Source organism: Pyxicephalus adspersus, chromosome 11 (genome assembly GCF_032062135.1).
Source record: "Pyxicephalus adspersus chromosome 11, UCB_Pads_2.0, whole genome shotgun sequence".
In the NCBI taxonomy this organism is placed as follows: domain Eukaryota; kingdom Metazoa; phylum Chordata; class Amphibia; order Anura; family Pyxicephalidae; genus Pyxicephalus; species Pyxicephalus adspersus.
The window spans coordinates 15,022,039-15,045,291 of record NC_092868.1 but is presented as its reverse complement, the minus strand read 5'-3'; the positions used below and the strand labels follow the sequence as shown (position 1 = coordinate 15,045,291).

At 37.1% G+C, this 23,253-nt stretch overlaps 1 protein-coding gene across 1 annotated transcript in view; it reads right to left on the bottom strand.

Annotated features, from left to right (window-relative positions):
- Positions 1 to 215: 215 nt before the first annotated feature.
- KIF18B (kinesin family member 18B) overlaps positions 216 to 23,253 on the bottom strand; it is a 37,123-nt gene continuing 14,085 nt past the window's right edge. The window contains exons 8-16 of the mRNA XM_072426150.1: positions 22,153 to 22,227; positions 21,941 to 22,050; positions 17,331 to 17,460; positions 12,304 to 12,395; positions 11,380 to 11,624; positions 8,297 to 8,885; positions 7,373 to 7,483; positions 6,278 to 6,381; positions 216 to 5,562 (exon numbers count right to left, since the gene is read on the bottom strand). Of these exons, the coding sequence (XP_072282251.1) occupies positions 5,435 to 5,562; positions 6,278 to 6,381; positions 7,373 to 7,483; positions 8,297 to 8,885; positions 11,380 to 11,624; positions 12,304 to 12,395; positions 17,331 to 17,460; positions 21,941 to 22,050; positions 22,153 to 22,227 (1,584 nt within the window). The 3' untranslated portion in view covers positions 216 to 5,434. The remainder of the gene's footprint in view (positions 5,563 to 6,277; positions 6,382 to 7,372; positions 7,484 to 8,296; positions 8,886 to 11,379; positions 11,625 to 12,303; positions 12,396 to 17,330; positions 17,461 to 21,940; positions 22,051 to 22,152; positions 22,228 to 23,253) is intronic.

The following is a 23,253-nucleotide window of genomic DNA, read 5'->3' as shown; positions in this document are numbered from 1 at the left end:
CCACCAGCAAAGCTTACAGTAGAAATTTTTTATATATATATATATATATATATATATATATATATATATATATAGTGTTTAGCCACAGAGACTTTACTGAGAAAGAAATGTTTCAAACACACTCTCATAGAAGGCCAGTTTCACAGATTTGTCTTAAAATAAGTTGAACTTGTATTTATTCTTAAAAAAGGCCTATGTTGTATTTTTAAAATCAAGGTCTTCAAAGCTCATTTATTCAACAATCATTTAGCTTTAGACAATAACTCGTGCGGCTTTTAAAAAGGAAAATAAACTAGGGAAACAAGGCAAAAAAATGTATATATTCTCTATTGGCACAATTATATGGACTAACATACAAAAATATATAAAACAAAGTTTTTTTTTACACAGTTTAGAGATGGTAGCATCATATTTACAGGTTTGCAAGGCTAACTAAGTTTATAAAAAGTTACCAATAACATGCACATGCAGGTATCTTCAGTACTTCATATCCTTATAAAAAACATACAGCACAATAATGCCCAACCAAGACAGAAGTTAAGCTACAAAATATGATTTTAATACAGAAATATCCTCCCTTTGGTCAAATAAAACAAACTGTACATATGTGTTTCTACAAGTGGTAATGTTATATGATAAATATTTTACTTGCATCATATTTAAATGTAATATTTCATAATTTGATGTAAAAAAATATGTGTTTTGTCACATACTTATTCCCCATCTATATATATATGCATATCATAGACACCATTTTTCAGTTGCGCTAAATGTCCTTTTGACAATTTCCTAGTTGTTTTCCTTTAAGATTTACTTGGGATGTTGCAAGGTATGTAATGATTTATATATACATCATATACTATGTATTAAATATCATCACAGTCATCACTTAAAAATACAAAAACAAGCCTAAGGGGATAGTTTAGTTTTGAATGGATGCTGGTAGCCTGAAATGCAAAATGATCTCATAGCTTTCTGGGTGCCCTTGCAGACCCCACTACCAATCCTGACCTTAACAGCAGGTATTATGGAACAGGAAAAACAGATTCCTTCTTCTGCATTCTCTGTACTGTAAACCTACCATGAAAAGGAAATATCTAGTATTCTGGAAGAAAATTGGAAAGTTTGCTTGGTCTTAGCATATGACATTCAACCAAAATTTACATACTAGCTTAAAAGTTAATATATTCTTTCGTCCCTGTAATAATTTGCTGTAAATGTTTTGATCAAGAGTTGCATATGCACTCATCTCTGAAATATTGTTTTAAGAAAATGTTTTATTTCCATAACAACCAAACTTTTAGAAATAACAGGTAAACTCAATGGTTCTTTTAAACTACAGACAGTAATCAATTCCAATGCATGGCGTTTGCCTACTTAAGCCCCATGCTTGTAGTTGGTTACTAGAAAGATAGTAGTTCTAAACAGGTACTAAAGCCTTGTCAGGTTTCAGTCCAATGAAAAATTCCCATTAAAGGGGCTGCCTGTTTTTAAGTCAAAACTATCAGTCAGATGACTGATGGATCAAAATGAGTCCCACCTATTCAAGCCTGCTGATCATATAACTGTAGTCCATTTGTGAAGACCGTGCAATATTGGTGGTTTCCTTGAGTGGGCCAATAGGTCCATAGCCCAACAGGGCAAGAGATTAGAGGTCTGTGTGTAATCATTACACCTGAAAAAGTTTTACTATTGTGCAGTACATGTAGAAGATCTTTTTAAGCATGAAAATTTCCTTCATCTCAAGACTCTCCCACCTAGGGGCCTAACAATCACAAGCTAAGCTCAGTTTTTCAGCTGAGCTTGTAGCCTCAAACTGGAAAGAAAATTCTGCATATGTTCTTACACAGAATCCAGCAAAAGGCAAAGCATTCCAGTGCCCTGCATGCAGTAGTGACTTCTCTTTAGGAAAATAGGAGGAATTCACACCAGAAGACTAATACTGACTACAAAATTTCACTAGTAGGTAAAATCTACAACTGAAGCTCCTGGTAAACGTTTCCAGCACTGTGCCAAAGGGTACGACAAACTCTTTGCTATTTGACAGTAATTTCAGTTTGAAAGCAATGTATAGCAACTAATCACAAATAGGAATAATGTATTCAATCTTCGGTCCTGCATATCACTTCTTAAGTAGTAATAAATAGGTTCCAGGCCCACATATTGCAAACTGTTTTGAAGTGAAGCATCTCCATTATACATTCAAGAGTTGCTTTTCTGTAATCATTTGTAAATAATTACTGACATTCTCAGTTATATTTCTGAAATGTATATAGTTTACTACACACTTGCTGACATAGCTGGTCATGCTGGCAGTCTGCCCGGATAACATTGTCTGTCTGGTGCTAAACTAAAGAAATGCCAAGAATAAGACTAATGAGATGAAGAGGTCTGTAGCCAGCCATGATTAGGAAGATATGCTTTTTTGTTATTACCATGCTTAATCAGAGATGAAAATTGCCAGATCTGGCTTTTTGTTTATTGGAATACTGGAAATTACAAGAGATGACCTACATAACTGCACCACGATCAGGTGGCTTCATATATAGGCATTTTCCTTGTGTGTATTTTACAGCTGAGCTGCTCCCCTACTCTAAACTCTAAGAACACCCTGATTACAAGGATTACATGTGTGCTCCAGTGAATATATATCATGCAATGCTTCATAGGAAAGCAAACCTGGTGGGAGAGCTCTCATTTGTTACAGCTCAGGTGTTTATCCAGTGTTAGAGACTGATATTTATGGAAGCATTGCTAGTTCCAGGGCAGACATTTCTAGTGCATTGTTCCCCAGAACCAACACCATTGCCTGTGGTACAGTACTATCAACCTGCAGTCCAGGGCATAAGATGCCATGACAGGTTTCCTTCTAAGATGTTTACCTACTAGGACACAAAGACTCCTTGATGTCTAGTATGTCTAGCTAAGCTGCAGCGAGCTACAACAAATTCCTTTACACATTTTTGCAGTATAGAACGATGTGAACCTAGGGCTAAGAGCATGAGGCAGATTGTTCTTGCACCCCTATGGTATAGTGGGGCAGCATTGACTATTGCTTAGAAATAACAGGAAGAAAAATGGCAATAAAGTTTTATAAACCACAAGAAAGAAATACTCCTGGATATTTCTAACCTGCATCAAATGAGAATTTCAATGATAGTCCTCCGCATCAAGTACACCAGCACATTTGAAGCATTGTATAACACTTCATATATAGCTCAGATTGACACCAGGTGAGCGTTATAAAGCCATCACCGTTATGCCTTCCCTATTGTAAAAAAAAAACAAAAAAAAAAAAAAAAAAAAACATAACTTACATTGGGTTCTGTTAAAAATTAACCTAGTAACTTTGTTAGACTGTATAAGTAATTCCTGACGGTATATAGCTATAACATAAGTAAAAAAAACTGGATCAGTATATCCTAAAAAGTTGAACAAAGATGGCACCCGCCACTGAGGTAGATGAAGGAGTTATCCGGAAGATTACTTTGAGGTCTTTCAGGATGTAAAATAAATACATACAAGAGCCACACATACACAGGTCCCACTAGAAGTAGATTTGAATGAAAGTATACGTAATGACTAATTCTCTCATTTTGACTTTTATCTCCACATTTTTCTTTAATTCTTTAGTACATTACATTCTTTATACATGTCAGTGATGAAAGGATTTTAGACAAACTGGCTCAAGCTGTAAAGAGCTGCCTGCATAGCTTAACACAGTATTCCCTAAAACTATTGAGAACACTATGCCACCAAAAAGAAGTGATTGCCCATGTGGTGCTGTGCACCAGAACCACAGATAGTTTTTAATAAAGTGCTGTACAACCCATGACTTCAAACCACCCATGTGAACTTTGTTCCTGAGATTCCAGAGGGGGCTCAATGTACCCCAATCTGATGAGACAACATTGGTAAATGCAGAGGAAAAACTATACATGGAAAAACATTTCCTCTGGTTATAAAATCTAAAAGTCAACCTATATGTAAAACTATCAGATTGGGGTGGAGTTACCCAGCAACCAAATTGTTAATATACAAAAGTTAAAATGTGATTAGGGAACCTGTAACAAGCTCATAATATTATTTTAAAAATTTTTAAATTCATAAATAAAAGATGAGCTACTCAAGGGTTCTAAATCCTTTCTTTTTTTGGTTACAGTTTCATTTGCATCTGATCGTGCATATACCTTCAGTTTTGCACAATTCTGAATACACCAATCCTATTAAATTGTGTTTTTTAGTTAAGGTAACTTCAGCCGAACTTCAGATTTTCCTCTCTTTGAATCACCCAAGTGTGTTTTAGGTAGCTACATGCAATGCAGAAGACTGAAAGCTGAATATTTTAAACCTGAACTCTGGCAAATAGGTAAATGCAAAGACACAGAAAAGGCTGCTTTTACCTGCCAAGGGATTTATATTTTTGCACATCCAATTCTGAGATTTACATCAGTTCTGTCTTACCGTACAACCCTGTCTGGCAGGAGACAAAACCCGATTTTATATCTGCTGCAGTTAAAGCTAAACTCCAGGAATAAATAAGAACAACCATTGCCAGTGGGACTCACCTTGTACTGTAAAGGGTTTAAATTCCATTTTAGTCTAAGAACTCTCCCTTTTTTTTATCTTATCCCTTGCTCCACTGGCAGACATCACACCCCTCTTCCCTCAGATGCCCAAGGTTGTGATTAGGTCCTCTGGTTTCTTGCTTGGATTAAGGCAACATTAGTCCCGCATTGTAGGTGATGATATCAAGGCCTGTGACCATCACACATAATACTGATGGGAAAAGGTTTCAGGGGACTGGTAAGAGCAAGGTCATAATAATAATAATAATAACACTTAACCTGCTATAATGTGTCCCAATATAAATATGTAGAGTAATTGGCACCAGTTTGACCAGCTGTAATGCAATAGGCCTTTCCAGACGCAGCCGCTATAATTCCATAGCACTACAAGTCTTTGTGAGGACACTGGGGTTGAGGGGGTTTTGGTCGTTACTCATTTATGCCAGCAGAGGGCAAGAAATGTAATTCCAATAATAAAAGATGGTATTTAAAAGTTTTCAAAGGTAAAATATGATTTTAAAAAAAGTAATATACAACAGTACAGAACTTTAAAGATAAAAAGGTGTAAAACTTAAGTTGGGCATAATAGCCTGTTGAAACTTGGTCAGCTTATGGTAAACACATGTCAGCTCACATTGACAGAAAAAGGTTTCAAACTTTCCTTGTTTAAACCTGCCAAGGAAATCCTTGTTGTGTCCAGTTAATAATATAATGACTATACTGCCATTAATGTAATAACAGTACGTTAAATATACTACTACACATGGACAATACAAATTACAGCATGCTGCAAAGGAATCATAGGGACTTATATGACGTTCCAGATGGATGAGTTTTTTTGAACAAAAGACAGTGGAGTAGAGGCTTCATGACTTGACTGCTGCAAACTGCATTATTCGAGTCACTGGTGCTCCTCCTAATGATCGGCAAGATGCCAGTGTCCCTCTTCCTGTCTTCTTGGTATTCTGCCCTTTGGGGCTGCAGGAAATGTTTTCTAGGGACAAAACATTTCAAATTAGAAGATCTACCCAGCATTGTGGATGAGAAAGGAAAGAAACTCAGAAGGGCACAATACAAAAAAAAAAACAAAAGGATGAGGCCATGCAGGGCAGCCCAGTAAACAAAAGTTCTGGCTCTGATAAAGAGAAAAAGAATGTGTGCAGATAAAATGACAAATTACAAAAAAGGCTAAATCCTTTCCTCCTCCGTTTTTGGATTAACTAGCCTTACAACACAGACTCAGGAGTCAGTGCTGAAGTTGCCTTAGTAAAGGTCTCTCAAACCACACACATCTCCGTTCTTATGCGTTAAAGGACATCCACAGAAATTAATTAAAAAAGAATCTGTTCTGTGGGCATGAAATGTGACCTGTCAGTTTTGGGTGGCATCCGGCTGACATTTATACCTTTTTTGCTTATGGGATGCTGTAGAAAGGACACAGGACAGTAGAACAGTAGGTTCAATGTTTCCAGTTGGGGCCACTATTTGCATTGACTAATACAGATTCCATGTGAAAGCAATGAAACAATGGTAGAACTTTAAGGAAAAGCATAGACAACTGCCACATCATTTAAACCAATATATGCTTCTCCCGATAACGCACTATATAAAGTCAGAGAAATCTACATCCTCATACATGTGTACATAGAAACCATACTCATCAGAGTGACATACTTACTACTGTAAATACAGACTATAGAGCAACTTACCTGCAATGGTATTTGAATGTTGTAGCTTTTTTGCCGTGCTAAGCTGTAACCTTCCAATTCTACTTTGGCTGGCTGTTCCAATGCTTAAACGCGATGAGAATGAACTAGAGCAGAAAAAAAAAAATAAGATAAATAAAAGTGTTATGACGTCACTTAGTTCTCCAAAATAAGAAAATACAAAATATAATTAATTCCAATAAAAAAAAAAAAAAATAAAAAAAAAAACTCAGTTGCCATCAAATTTCATAAAATGTTTTATAGTGTATACAAGGCTGCCACAGTGCTATACAGAACACATGTAGCAATGTCTAAGAAGAGCTAACAATCTAATTTTCTTATCCAGATGTATTTTAGATTGTGAGACAAACATAACTATTTTGGGTAAATACATAGTAAGTTCATACCCAGGACCCTGTCACCTTAATAATAATTTCAAATAAAGCCTTACTTGTCTGTGTCATCAAACCCAGGAGTCTGACACATCTAAAAATGTTGGGTTTCCCAGGGTCAGAACAGACCAGACAGTAGGAATGTAGGCTTTACGCTGAAGTGTGAAAAATGCAGCATGCGTTTATCCTGCATTGATTAATTTTTCTTGCTTTAAAAACCACAGCTTTGAAGTACGGAGAAGCACAAAAGTACTTTGCAAACTACAGTATGGGTGATAAGAATGTCAAAAACACACAAATGTTTCCTAAACGCAACTCAATGAAATAGCTTCTATGAAAATATAAGGATGCTTTGACAAAAGGCACCACAGCATTCCGCATTGAAACTGAAATAGTGAAGTTCCTAATTATTTTCAATGAAAAGCGATGGGAGTGTGTTTCAGGGGCTTCTAAACAGAGGAGTCTGTACAACTACACAATACTGAAGATAAAGCTTTATTATTTTAAATAGCTTTATTTAAAAATATTACTATAGAGACAGGGCTTTAACAATTTATTCTTGCCCGGAGAATGCCAACACACTTGTACAGTGATGACCAGCCTATGTAGTAAATTTTTACAGTAAATGGAGGTCTTTCGATTTTAAAATAGCAAGCAAAAAAGTAGCAGTTCGTTCCTGAATACAAGCACAGGCTGCATTTCTTACCTCACAGAGCGCCTTCTCCGCTGAGAGTAGGTTTTTGCAGATGCAATACTTAAAACAGTATTTGCAGCCCTTTCAGAAAGGCCATTGGTGGTGAATACAGGAACCTCAGAACTGGGGAGAAAAATGTATAAGTTGTATAAGTTTCTTGTATAAGGCAAACGTTAACAACCAACTCCAACATGTGTTTGTTCAGCTTTAGAGCGAGGATAATATAATCTATTAATATTTAAACATATTAAAAAAAGAAGAATAGAATATTAAGACTTTAGAAGATTAAGACTCAGTTTGTATTGCAGTGCCCTTGTCACTTGTGAGATAAACTGACAGATAAAATTACTTCTGTAAACTACTAATACCAGAAACCTCCAAGTAAAAGAAATGAACAAAGGCAGACATGTTTGACATGTTACTCTTAAAATTAATTGATCAGCTACTTTAATCTTTTAAAAACAAAGGCCCTGCTTTGCACTTAGCAAAAGGCATTGCTCTTACCCTAGTTCATTGGAAAACACTTTTTTGTACACCCTTCTGACTTTGTTACCCCAAATGATAATGCTACCATCCTCCAAGATTGCAGCCAAAGCATCAGCGATCAACCCCAAGCAGAGGAAAAAAAAAAACATGAAAGCCATGACATTACATCCTGCCATGATAAGCAATAACATCCCCCAGGCCTTGTGGCCCCCTTTTTCCAAGGTATACTTTATAAGGAAGTGGAAGGCCTGACCAATTACTCCTTTGTCACATCGTCCAAGCCATACAATAGAAGGATGAGTGGGATAGTGCAAGCCATACCATAGAAGTATGAGTGGGATTTTCTTTAAGGGGGTATGAGTACAATCCATTAACTATAATATGAACAACTTTTCTGATACAATATCGAGAGTGCTGTCCCTGGTTTATAGGCACTGCAGGGTTACCAACCTTTTTACGAAAGTGCAGTCAATCTGTGGTACACCAACATTTTCCCAACCAGGATAATCAGAGGGTCCAAAAGTGACAGTTTTGTCCATTTCTGACATTAGCCAGCCCTCCTCTGAAAGGTCAAATGTAGTATTCATGTCCCTAACAGCTGGAGCTGGGAGAGAAGCATTGTTTTGGAGAGCAGAGGTCCCCAGCGGCACTCTGCCTTTTGTCACAGTCTGAGATATTAGCTTTGGTGCTGTCTTTGTAATTTTCTTGGGAGTGCATAGAGAAAATCGTTTTGAAGCATTGGCAGGAGCCAAGTCCCCGTTTTTATTGGGAAAGAGATTCGCAGCAGAACGCAGATTTGGACGACTGGGAATAGACGATTTTCTGGGCCTTTTGACATGGATCTCTGGGGTGTTAGGAATGGCTTCTGCTTTACATGGAGTGTTTGCCTGCCTTCTTCTCTTTGCCGGTACAACTGGACTACGAAGGCTGGGGCTGGCATCTGGAAGAAGCTCTCGCCTGCAGCGTTTTATAGGCTGCCTTTTCTTGGTGGGTGGGGCTTGGGTCACAGGCTCCTCCTCTTGTACATCTGAAATAATTTCTAAAGAGAAAGAAAGCACTTTAAAAATCAATCCATAGCTTGACATGGAGAAGTATAGACTTTGGTAAGATAAGGCTTTGGTTTCCACTTTGCCAACACAAGGGAAGCTCACTACTAAAACAATTCTATACTCTGCGCCATAAAATAAAAAAACGTTATAGGCTGATCTTAACGTGGGAAGCAATCAATCAAAGTATTGTACAAATTATAACTTACAATGCAATGCATTCATCTCACCAAATGCCAAGCAAATTTCAATGTGTAAGGGTGTACTATGGTGCTTGACTTGTTCCCCAAATCAAGACTGGCATATGCCGCACACAAGGGCTCAGGGTTTAACTTATGCAAGAACCTATTACCTATTTTCCAGTTGTTGTTTTTTAAAGCAAACATGCCATAAACATGGGAAACTCAACTGAGCATATGATGATAAACAAAAAGCATAACCAGGTTCAGACATGCTTCAGGATTGAGTGATCTTGCACAGCTCACCATAACTCAGTCATTTGAACCACAGTGCTGGTTCTTAAAAAAACCCTATTCACTCTCTATGAGCTACCGTCCCGGAAAAAGATAAAGGTAGCATCTCCCCAAAGGCAGTGGTTCCCTGGCATGAGGAAATGGTAAACGCACCACAACTTCATGACCAGTGTGAACATGACCCAATGTAAAACCACAAATCAAAATGATCTGTAGATATAATTATATAGACAGTTAAAATTATATGCAGCCGTCAAGTTATCCATTAGAGGGTCCTAACCCATCTCAGCTGCCAAAATTGTGCAGTTACTAAAAGTTTGTTTAAAAAAAAAAAAAAAAAAAAAAAAACATCAGGTTTGTTTTGCATTAATAATTTTTTCACTTAATTTGCTTTTGATGCCCTTCACCATGCTAAATTTTCTTGACTGTCTTCTACTTAAAATGGAACTTAGTTTACTCCACGCTTTTATTTTTTTAACACGCAGGGTGTGTCTTTAAACAAAATTCTGCTCTAAACATATGGAAGGGGAAGAAAAATATAGCACAGTACAATAAGGAATGCAAAGCAAACCAGATATAGATGATAGTTACAACTACATTACAGTGCACAGAACTTGTGACGACCTGGTTTTTAGGTCCCCTGAAACAGTTCACATAATTATTTCAAACTGTGTTCCAGCAAATGTCTGACTTCATCTAGACCTGATCGTGTAAGGGCCAAGGATTTTCCCTCAATGTTTTCCATGGGGAATGAGTTGACTGTTTTACAGTTGTGATGTTATCATTGTGTATCAGTATGAAAGCTAAACTGAAAACACAACTTTACTCAGTAGACCCCACTGCACCAAGGATCAATGGCCTTGGCATTCATAAAAATGTTACTACGCATGGTATGGCATTGTAATTGATGCCCGGGGAACTGCTGCCATTAATCTTCTTCCCATCTATAATCCCCCCAATTCACTGACTGAATTCCCAAACATGATTCATTCACTTCACTTAATGATCTTTCAGCAGCTCATTCTCTGCTTTAAAACAACTGCAGCACTATTAATCTGACACTTCACAATACATCATTACACTAAGCAACAATGACAGCTAACATGACAATAGTAATTCCATGACACAGGCACTGAAAGATCAAGATCAACTTCAGGAGACACAACAGGAGGAGAGACTTAAAGCATATTTAAACCACATATAATGAGCATCTCTTATTTTATTCCTGGCTAATCTGGTCAGAAATTTAGAGCTGTCCTGTCTCCACACAGAATGATTGGCCTTTATATTATTCAGATATTAGAGTGGGATTGGTTGGATATTTCAGCTAAACACAGGCAACATTCAGTCTCCATAAAAAGCTCAGCCCACATCAGATACATAAGGAAAAAAGAAAAACATATCTCCCCATCTATCTACCTATCCAAGCCACAAAGTAAACTGGCTCAGATTTGGCCAGAAGACCCAAAACTAAACTAAGACAAAACTAACACTATTGTTCACAAAGTGCCACTGAAAACAGCCATGTTGCTGACCTAAGACTTCTTTGGTGGCTTTAGGCAAGATGTGGTTTCCAGATTGATGATTTTGTTGAATATTTTTTTTCCAGCTCCAAAAGAAAACATTTAGAAAACAGTGCAATCCAGGAAAGAATGATGGTAGGGTATCCTTGTCCTAAAGTCTCCATATATAGAGACAGATGAAAGAATTATTGAACAAAAATGCAGTAAATATTTAATTCAAAAGCGAGCTTGTTACGATTTGTGCTGTACATTATTTATTTTATATTTATTCTAGCTCTCACGCTTTTGATTAATGTTTTCAGATATAAGGTTTTATGGTAATTGCTGCAACCACAATTAGCGTCTGTGTGCACACATGGAGCTGCCACAGTTATATTAGCCTGACTACCTGCTACCCACATCAGAAACTATTCCAAAAGGTAATTTTACCTGTCACAACGAGCCATTCAGTAAGATCACACATGCAAGAAGCAAATTGGAGACAGACTTACCTTCCATTGATGGCAGTTGACTGTCATCTGCCTTCAGGCTCTTACTGGTGTTGGCTTCACTGACTTTGGTCTTTTCTCCTTCATCAGAACGGGACCTATCCTGACCAATATCAAGTATGATGTGGCTTCCCATTGCCAACAGCTCCAATGCCTGTATTTCTGCATCCATCTCATGAGTGTGAAGATTGGCTTGCTTTAAAATTGCATATTGCTTCTGCACAACGTGGAGGAGAGCACTAACCAGCCTAAAACCAAAAAGATATGTTAAAGAGGAAGATATTAAAAAAATATGTACTTTATGCAGCAAGCCATTAGTGAAAGAAATCCAAGAGGACCAGTATTTTAAAAACTGTGCAAAAAAAGCTGAAGACAAATGACTATTCAGCACATTCCCTGTAGACTCCTCAAAGCGGAATTCTATGAATTGCCATACTTTTTTCCACACTGTTTGACCGTGAGGTGCTATCAAGATATCAGAGCTTTCTCCGATGGCTGATAATCTGATAACTGATGGGTTAGTGATCATGAGGCAACAAGGTAGGAAGAAATAATTCACATTAATGAAGCAGATAAAGGAAGATGCGTACACTGCAGCATCTTTGGGTTCCTGAACCTACTTTTTTCCGTTGCACTGGTTTCATCCATAGCTATAAAGCTCTGTTGAACAACTACAACTGTGCCAGTCTTTCAAATGTATCATCTTCAGTGTTCAACCCAGAAACTTTTTTTCAGGCTGGGTGGGAAAAAGTTGTAAGTGGGTGGTAGCCCTTGTATTGTGACCCAGCTCTTCAGTGTTTGTGACCCAACTTTTCAGTGTTCTCCCCAGACCCTTTTAGCCGGACGCACCACCCGGAACCTTTTATGGGGAGAATACTGGTATAATTGCTCCACAACAGACATATATATTAGGTGAAAAACACTTACTTGTTGTTGCTGTAGTTTTGTGGAGCAAGTAACATACTAAGGCCAACGTCTTCACCCGCTTCCCTTTCACAACTGCGAGATACGAGTAAGTCCTGCATTGGAAATAGAATGATCAGCAAAGCATGTCAAGTAAAAGCCAAACAAAAATACTTTGTAAATCTTGTAAACGGTAGTCTAAATCAGTCGTTCAGTAAATGTGAACAACATTTTCAAGCCATTCAAGGATTCTTGAAGCCTATGAAGCAAGCACCCTCCAAGCTACTGTTTTAGGATGTCAGTAAAAGTTCTGACAGTTTCATCAAACAAGTAGAAGGATTAAAACATGTTTCAGCACTTGTTTAACAATCAACACGTGTGACTTCATCCTGAACAGAGGGAAGGATGCCTAAAATGTTTTAAGACAGACATTTAAAGGTAATTAATTAGTGGATGTAATCTAAGATGGCGGCCCTAGGAGCGGTCAGAAGGCTTCTACAGGTAAACATGCATAGAAAAGTAAAAAAATGCATCTATTTTCTTATGGGAAGATTTTTGTTGAAATAAATGTTTTAGTGAAAGGATTTGTAAGTATTTCAGGACATTTTTTTTCTTCAAATCCATGCATCAAGACTGTATGCATACCATAAATCAACACCTGATTATACCACCTAGGTATAAGTCAACCTTAATTCTATTTCTATTTGAATAGACATATTTACTATTGTGAAAAAAGTAACATTGTTGGTCTAAAAAGCCGGTGTTTCCACATTAAGCAGAAATTAATTTAAACCTCCATCCTCCCACACACATTTCAGTGGGGTTCAAACCAGGCTTCTGATTGGTACTAGGCTTTAACCATCCATTTTTCGCTTTTGAGACATTCTTTGGTGGATTAGTTAGTGTGCTTTGGCTCATTACGTTGAAAGATCCATTTCCAGCTCAACTACAACTTTTTGACAATTGACCTCACATTTACATCAATCATACTTATTATGATGCAGAATTTATAGTTGACCTAAGGGCAGCAAGCGGCTCAGGTTCTAAAACAGCAATGAAACCCCAAACCAAACTATTTCTACCACCATGCTTTACAGTTAGTATAATGTTCTTTAAAATTCATAATACTGTACACCTTGCATTATGTAAAATAATTTTTTTCACTATCTTCCACAAGTATGTTTAATTTTATCATTTTATAACTTTTACAGAGAATACACTTGTGGGTTGATATAGACACATAGACAATGTGAACAATTTTACTTAAAAAACAAGCCAGCAGGAAGACAATGGCATTCAATTGCAATTAAAAGGAATCTTTCTTCTTTTTCAAAGAATTTTGTGTTTTCAGAAAAAAAATATCTTGCAATGATTAAGAGACATTTTTGACCGAAACATAAAATCCATTTTGATCACATGAATTTTAAAATGTTCTAAATAAAATGTAATTGGAGATTGGATCACGTCTCGGTGATTACCTCTGTGGAATAACTGTTTTGTTGCCAACTGCCAAAGGGGAATTAGTTAAAAAGTATACCGTATTTTTCGGACCATAAGACGCACTGGACCATAAGACGCACCAGTTTTTTACAGTCACTCTGGCCACGCTGAACAGGAGACGGGACGGGACAGCAGCTGGGAAGGATACATTTTGATACATTTGGACCATAAGACGCAGGGACTTTTTCCCCCCACTTCTGGGGGGAAAAAAGTGCGTCTTATGGTCCGAAAAATACGGTACTCTGGTAAAATATGAAAATTTAAACTTCGGGCAAGTCAGCCTATCCGCAAAGTGGCTCCAATTATCTTCGTGACGTTCATCTACAGCACTTGGCTACATTGTTATTTATTTATTTTTATTTTTTTTAATTGACCATAAAACTTTGCAACTGTAAGCCACTAATATATAACAACATATATTGTGTTGAATTGCATTTTATATAACTACACACACACACAAACACATTTATAAAAAAGGAAGGGGGGGGGGTAGACATTGCATTTTGACAGCATCCTTTGACAAAGGAATGCAATGCTTTAACCTAACACAATAAAAAGCAAAATACACATAATGCCCGTAACAGCCAGATGTGAAGGGGTGTACACCCATACAAAATGCTGTGACGGAGGAAACTAGAGAGCTAGGTGCAGTATGGTCCTCCCTGTAGTGTGAGGTGTTTTAGAAATATAAAGCTAGAAACTAAATCCTTTTTATTAAATGATAACAATAAACAGATCGGGAAAAGGTATGAAAACTTTCTTTATCTGTTCATGGTTAGCAGCTCAAAATACCCAGTAGGTCAAAAAAATGATCCTAAATGATCCATTGGTAAAAGTATTTTGGTTTAGTTGGATTTTCCTATCCAATCACTGAAGTCTTCTATAACCCTGAATGCTTCCCATCCAGTCCCATATTCAGAAAACGTGCGTTTTAATTTGATCTGAATGTCTGTATTTGTAAAATGTTTTGTAAGTATGTTTTTTTTTCCCAGGCAGCTGCTTGAATCATAATTTTTTTACATCGTCTTTTTATTTGGTGTTGCAAAAGTCATAGGCAAATTCATATTTTAAAAGCTAGAGTAATTAAAAAAACTTCTGAAATCACTAACTCTATACAAAATAATAGATCGCATGTGAAAAGGCCAAACAAATTGTTTTTCAAATGAAGGCTAAAAATAACATCTCAAACCTTCAGAACATGGTCCAGTTTGAAGCTTTATGGGTTATAAATTGCACAATTTTTCCAATTTCAGGGAAGACATTTATATAAATTAATTAAAAATAGAATTTATAATCATATAACCATATATAAAAATGAAAAAAAAATTACAAGAATGCAGGCCTCGCCTAGTGCACATTGCAACTAATTAAAGCAAGATCACCAGTTCCTTTTACACCCTTCGTGCCCAAGAATATATATATTTTTTAAAACAAGCAGCTTAGCAGTGAGCTCTAGGTATTTAAAGCAAAGCTTTGTGCTAACCCTTCCTCAAAGTTCAAAGCTCTCATTAACCTTTTCAAATGTTAATGTGTTTTTAGTGGTAATTTTTAAATTATTTTAATGTTGATGCCTGCATACTCTCCTCCAGCTTTATACTTATGTTGAACATTTCACTCCATACACTTATATATGAGAGTGGGACAAAGACAAAAATAAAAAGTGCTGGTGTCTAGAAGAATAAAACAAAAAAAAAATAAAATCAGGAGTTTTAAATTCCAAAAGAATGAAAAGTTCTTCAACAATACTGTGAAGGAATTGGACAATAGCTTACAATTGAGAAAAGAAAAACTGAAACTTGGGCTTTAAATAAACTTTCTATATAACCCCAATAAATAATGTAAACCCAAAAAAAATATCTTGCTACCCTATTCAAAGGAAGTTGGAGCACTATTTTTATAAACCACCTGCAAATAAAGATAAACCCATCAAACTAGAATCAAATCTGATTTTGTTTCTACCTTTTTTTCTTATATAACTCCAAAATGTTATAAACAAAAAGTATATTTGAAAAAAATTTCAACAACACCTTAAATCATAGTCATGTGTTCTAAGATTGTGACCTTGTTCAACCCAACCAAAAAAAAACCCTTTAATTGACCGACAAAGCCCTGGAAACATGACTTCCTCAAACAGTCAAACAACTTACAGATGCGAAAGCCATCAGATGAATGAAACAAGTGTCCAGCCGATCTTCTGAGGCTCTAACTTTACCTTTGTTTGATCTTGTTTGAAATATAATATATATTTATTTATTGCCAGTTTTGTAGCACCATCAGATAAATTCTAATGACTGGATGCAAAATTCTAAATAATTTATTTTTAGGTTTTTGACAAAATAGGTAAGGGTGTAACATTTTGTCAAGATTTTACTGCCTAATTTTTTTAATTCACTCCCTAAACTTGTCCTGGTAACCCTAATCTAAAAAAAAACAAAAATGAAAGTTAAAGAAATCCAACATTTTATTCCGACATTGGGCTTGAGCTCTCCAAAGCTGGAGAAGATACACTTTCATCAGTGAACCTGGGTGATCCAGCAAACCAACAGCACAGATCTGATTACAGCTTTACTTTTCTCTAATCTAAATGCTCCTTTTCCAAGTCAGTGACTGAAAACAGCCAGGCATCTAGTATTTTTAGAATTATAACAGCAACATTGCAGCCTCTTTATTTTCCTTTAAATCAATGTGCCAAAAACAATAAGCGAACTGTATCTGTAACCTGTCATGATAGAATATTTAGGCCCAACTTGAGTTTAGAAATAACCACAATATGTCTGGTCCGGCCAAAACGAGCAGCATTTCTTTATGCATTTTATAATCCCAACACAAAGAAATAAATGTTGACAGTGTAATCCTATGTGATTTCGTGTACATAGATATATATATACATTTGTCATCTGTAAAACATTAGGTCCGAGGTAATTGCTGTGCTATAGACATAAATTGGCATTCAGATCACCCCAAGGGATGCCTTAGCCCTATATATCACAATAGGTTCTGTTGAGCTAGGTAGGGTGATGTCTCCTACACACAGCATAAATGTATCCACACATTCAGAAACATTCCTAGATGTCGGACACTGCCTGCCTTATAATTTGTGTACACAGTTTGTGAAGCAGACACACTTTAAATATGTCAAAACTACAAGCTATCTGTGCACAGATATCTCCTCGGAAGCGAGGTAGTCAAACTCCCTTGCTTTTCATGGATCACAAATATCCTAGCTTTACTTCCCTCTCTAACAGACGTTATACTGGAGGTCATAAATCACATCTAAAAAAATTACATATAACTGAACCAGATTAAAAAAAAATTGTGGTGCAAAGTGTAAAATTGCAAGATATTTCTAAAACTGTATAAGCAATATGAACATGCTACTTAATTTTATCATATTGACATACTATACTGGTCAGTCCTTTAAATAAATTTGCTACTGTAATTATAAGAAAAAAAGGCACTGGTCATTTCACTAGGATTGCAACCATAGGCAACTTTGTGTTCTACTATTCATATAGTGCATACACGTATACCACTTTCTCTCCCACATTTACCTCTTTCTCTCCATTTCCATTAAGAACCTCCTTCTTATTTAATGGATGTCCAGAACTCTGCTGGCTCAGTGACTGTAGATGAGTCTTGATGCCTCGCTCAGGACTGGAAGTATCCAAGGGCTTATGTAGCCTGTTGAAATGAAAACAAAAATATCAAGTAATACACATTTGCAAGACACAATTACAAAATTGAAAGTTCACACGTTTTTCCTCTTTTAGGAGTTGTAGGACAGGGTCTGACTCCTCCTGTGTCATTATATTGGACTATCCACTGTACAAAACTATCTGTACACAAAGTCTGTAACCCGGCCCAGTAACAATGGCAACTTAGCTGTTCTAGAGTGACAAAACTATGCCAGGATCATGTGAACATATTCCTGCCAGTCCAAAACAGCCGGGGAGACTTCTAATGGAATAACACCATGCCCAAGAGGGATCCGTTTTAATGGAAATGGTCGTTAAGACTTTTATTTTAAAAAAGGCCAGTCGATTGAAATCCAATATTTAGTACGTACTGTGTTTCCCCGAAAATAAGACCTACCCCGAAAGTAAGCCCCAGCATGCTAATCATGCAAAGGTGAAATATAAGCCCTCCCCCGAAAGTAAGCCCTATTGGCTTCTTCGGAGGGTGTGGTCACGTGGTACATGGAGGGATACCAAGAGGAAGGAGGGAGCACAGAGAGAGAGAGAGAGGCTTAAAAACCATTTACTGTTGAGTAAAATTTCTCTCCCATGCCAAGGATACAACTAGATGTTAGAGACATGAATGCAAAGGGACATGAATTTCGCTCTTAGAGAATTTTCCCTGTCTCCATTGGAAGATCTCCGCCTAACTCATGTACTGGGGACAACTCTTATAATTTTTTCTGCCTGCAGAGAAATAAGTCACCAGTACAAATAGATATATCTCCCGAATGGGACATGAACAGCAATAAACTTGACCAACGTTTGCCAAGACAGACTAACCTCCTGGCAGATAGTGAACAGTACTTAATTGCCTCTCATCCACATTGTGGTAAAAAGCCAGCAATTGATGAAAGCAGAGGTTTAACAAATTTGGCCACTGGCATGTATGCACAGCATTAGTTAGTTCTTTGTACCAGATTTTTCCGGTTTTCAGATTTTTCTTTTTGCACATCTGCTGCAACATTTAAAGGGATTTGACACTCACTCTTTTTGTATTTAAATTTGTATTTTACATATTTGGGAATAAGAAAGAGGGACTCGGTACCAAAGTTGCTTAAAAGTTCTCAACGGATGATTCCGCTTCTATCACTTCAATCCATAAAACCCTACGGGTGGTAGCTATACAGAAACTATTCCAGTATAAATATATAAATTCAAGTCAACTGCTACTGATGCTTTACTTTAAAATGACATGTATGGATTATTCCTCAAACTCAAGAATGTTCATCTAAACTTTAGTTTCCTAAAAACCTTTAAATAAAACTAACCCCTTTGGAACATTGTGTAGAACTCCACAGTTCTCTGATCAGATCATAATTCAGAATATGAAAATAAGAACAGGTATATAATTTCAAGTTAACATGTACCATCCCCTCCACACCAGTCTGTATTGAATCGTACTATGTTGGTGCTATATAATTGTTTATAATATTAACAATAACAAACCACTACAACCAAGTTGCAGAAAACATACTCATGGTGATGAAACCAGAGAACAATGAAGAATTGCTGTCTTTTAGGGAGATTTCAGTGACCAGATTCAATCCACAAACCCACAACAGCAGTAAAGGCAAACAGTGGGGATTGGCAGTCAAAACTGTACTGAAGCAAGACCTTCAAACTGTTTCTTAATAGAATGAATCCCTAAATGCAGGGATAACTGCAACTAAAGTTGTGGACTACCACAGGATCAACCAGAGCAGTAGACTGCATAAAAAAAGTGTTCCCCAAAAGTGAAAACCTCCACCAAACACTTGAGGTAGCAAAGATATGTCTGACTTTTTCAAAGTCCTTAAAGAATAGCATCAAATGGCAGGTGCTCAGGAAAAGATAACATTTTCTGAAACTCTAAAAGAACCAGTAGTAAGTGTAAGAAATGGGGGAACTCTGGGGAGCGGTCCCAAAATAGGTGGGACCCACATGTGCTGTGCAGATCCCAAGGATGCTTAAAACAAATTTCTTATAAACTCTTGCATTATACACAACACCAAGTATGCATGGGGAGTTTCTATGTTACACAATCATCCTATTACTGCAAACTGAAAAGAGAATATTTTTGCAGCAAAGTCGGATCAAAGTACAATTTGAAAGCAATGAGCAGTAAACTCTCATAGTACTAGGTTTAGCAGCATCCAAGAAACAGTGTAAACAGCACAATGTGTAGACATAAAAAAAAAAAAAAAAAAAATCAGAGAAAATCATTTGTTGAGACACTTAAGAAGGGTATAAAAAGGGATAAGACGCATTACTCAGCTGGAAATAAATTCTTCCATGCGGTAAACGTAATAATAAAAATTTTAAAATGCCAAACTAAAATGAAACATTTTAGGAGAACAAAGCAAAATGCTAAGCATCCTGTGCTTACCCTGTGATTTTTATGTATTTTGTTTTACATGTTCCAGATCCAATCGTAATAGCGAGGACTGAAAAGGAGGGGGGCACATAACTTAAAGAGGAGCAGCTTGTGCATATGTAACGCATTTCAGCTAAATGGTCCCAGCTACACTGGATGGACTGTTACTGTCATTAGGCAAAACAACAAATTGAAGACCAGTGCAAAGTTTAAACATTCACAGCATAATGCATGATAACACTTCGGCTGGTCCTGTATTACACAGTAGCGCTACAAATAGCATGATAAATGGATGAACAAATTTGTTTTTTTTAACCATGCTGAATGGTATGCTACTGACTCTTGGCAGTGTCCTTAGCCCAATTATTTAAGGGGGATCTAAACTCAACATGTTTATTTTACATAAAAAGGTAGCCCCCCCTTATATGTAAAGTAAAAATGTAATTGATTTAAAAAAGACTGAATGGGAGCGCCAAGCCTATCAGGATACCTACTTAACGCATCCTGGGAGGCTCTGGCTGCTCCTTCTGCCTATACCTCTCTGGCATGAGCAGAAGGGGCATTTTTTCCACTAAGGGTAAGGAAATGCAGATATCACACCTGCGCAGTGAGATCGGCTCTCTTTTTTTACCCTGGATAGCGGGCTACGTCACCTGATCTCGCACCTGGGCAATGCAAGATTGAGTGACACAGCAAAAAGACCAGAAGAGAAAAGCAAACATAGAGGTGCCTGGCACAAAGAATTCTAGGACGACGCAGGACCAGATTGAGGGAAGGTCCAGCGCCATCGAGGGATCTGCGGGATTAAAGGCAAGTATGATTTCTGCTTTAAACTCCAACCAACTATCCCCTTCCAAGTACTTAGAATCTGTGTCCCTCAAGTGGGAACACAGAAAAAAGTTTAGGTAGATCTTCTGGCTTTCCCTATACTCCCTCCCCCTCTGTTTGCTCTAATTACAAAAAAAAAAGTTCATAAAATTAAACAAAAAGTTTATATACAGTATACCTTGGATCTTTCACGATCCTTTCCAATGACAAAAGACTGGAAGGTGAATGATGCACAGACACACGTCAAATTCTCATTCAATACCAGCCCTGAAGCGATAGTTGGAAGAGAATCATCTGGCATGTGTAGGTAGCCTGTGATTAGCTTTGATTTGAAAACAAAAACACAGAATTTAGTATAATATGCATGTTGGTTATTAAGGCTAGGTACATACGTGCAATGGTTCTCGTCCGATAATCGTCTTAGGGCCGATACTGGACGATAATCTTGCGTGTGTACAGTGCCTGTGGCCCATACGACCGCCCTGGCGGACCCACGGACGACAAACAATTGTAATGGAAGTGAAGGGAGGGAGAACGCAGCAGGGTGCTGTCCTGTCGCTCTCTCCCCTCTCTAAAGAGCAGAGCAGTGCTGTATGTACAGCGTTCGTTCATGCATCGTGCAGTCATTTGTCGTTGGAAAGGACAATTATTACACGTGTGTACAACGCCTAATGCATTACAGTTGTAATATTAAAAAAATGAGTTGGACTACCAAGCAAACTGTTTTGATGTATCTGTTCAGGTTTCTAATTATTTTTTATTTCAAGTCAGACAAGCAACACAAAGAACCAAACAAACCTCAACCTTCTAACTGGACAATCAAATCTCACTGATGTCATAACCTTGTTCTCCTTCTTGTCAGCCAGTCCTGTATGTAAGAATTTGCTCCTATCCTAGCCTGAATACTGCTGTGAAGGAGATAACAGGAAGCCAGTATATATTTATGCACCATTTAAAAGGCACTTTTCAAAGTTTACGCTTGCTTACACCAGAAGCATATAAGAATGCATAAAAAAAAACATTAATATTGACATCTAGATTTGTTTTGTCCAAGTATTGAAACTGCATTGGGCAACACTGCCCAACACTGCTCAATGCAACTGCTGTGAACAAGCATTCAAAATGTAATACCTATATTTATTAGTGATTTTTAATATTTTGAGATGTAATATTTATATTACAACTGGCAACAAATAAAATTTGAAAACATTTGATATCCGTGAGAAAACAAAGAAAATATTACCTGGGTGGTGTTGTCTGTTCAAGGCTATCACACAGAGGTAAAGAATCAGTTTGCTCCAGTGTGGACTCCTTATTTTCATAATATTGTAATTTTGCTTTAAGTTCAGCAACCTGATTTTAAGAAAATATATACACGTAGAATAATTCATCTGCATATAAACCCTGCCAAGGAAAGCTAAAAGGCTCTTAAGAAAAACAGGATGATAACTTTACCTCAGCTTTCAGCTCCTCACACACAGCTGCATATTTGCTGATATGGCAATCCAGGTTGATCACATTGCTCTTCAGCTACACAAGATCAATACATAAAGAAAATTATTTTAACAGGTACTTTTAGCTACCATCATAGCTAAATTTTATAATATGCCATCTTAGCATATGTGTCTTCAGTAGATTCAATTAGAAGACAGCTAGCAAATAAACTGTGCCAGTTTAATACTCTTTTAGTTTTGGATAGGATGGGGAAGGGTTAAAACCCTTCTGTCCTGTAAAAACTACAGTGTCCCCACTGGATATCCCCTAGCAGGCTCTAAAATTATTTAAATATACTCTCAGGTGTTAAACACAGATTTCACTGTACCATTATTTTTTTATATAAGCCAAAATGGAGAAGTCAAGTGTGGAAAACAAAGCGGACTCCATGATTCAATAGCTTGTAGAACAATCTTTGGACATTAGTGTTCTTCCCAGCCCCTATTGGCTGGGAGTACTGCTCAGCAATATTCTGTAGCCAATCGTCATTAGCTTAGACTGGGCTTTGTGTAAAGATTTATACTTTGTATCTTTTCCACGCTGCATCCTTTGGGAACAGACCAACAAGCTTCTAAATGCAAGTACAGATCAGTAACTATGCGCTGCACACAGGTGAGCCCTGGTTTACTGTATGAGGCTTAGTGTACATTAGCTGTGTAACTGCTGTTAACATCCTGAAAAACTTGTTGTGTGTTGCCCTGGCTACTTTGACCCACCAGCTACAGGATCTAACCACCCGAATATATTTCTGGGGAGAGCACTAGCAGAGAGCAGATATTCTCATATCTTGTTTACATTAACATATGTACAATGTAGGCTCACTGTCTATGTTAAGTATTATAAAGCAGTTTTTAGAGAACTAACCAAGTAACAGTTCTAAGCACCAACAGAACTATCAGGAAGCACAAAGGGGAGGAGCCAATCTCACATTTTTGCAAGAAATACAAAGTTTTAAATAATTTTAGCTGCCTGTATTTGTGTGCCTACTGAGCAATCTCTTTCTATTCAATTAAATTTGGAAGAAAAGCTTTGCCCTAAGAATCACATGTCTTTATTGAATAA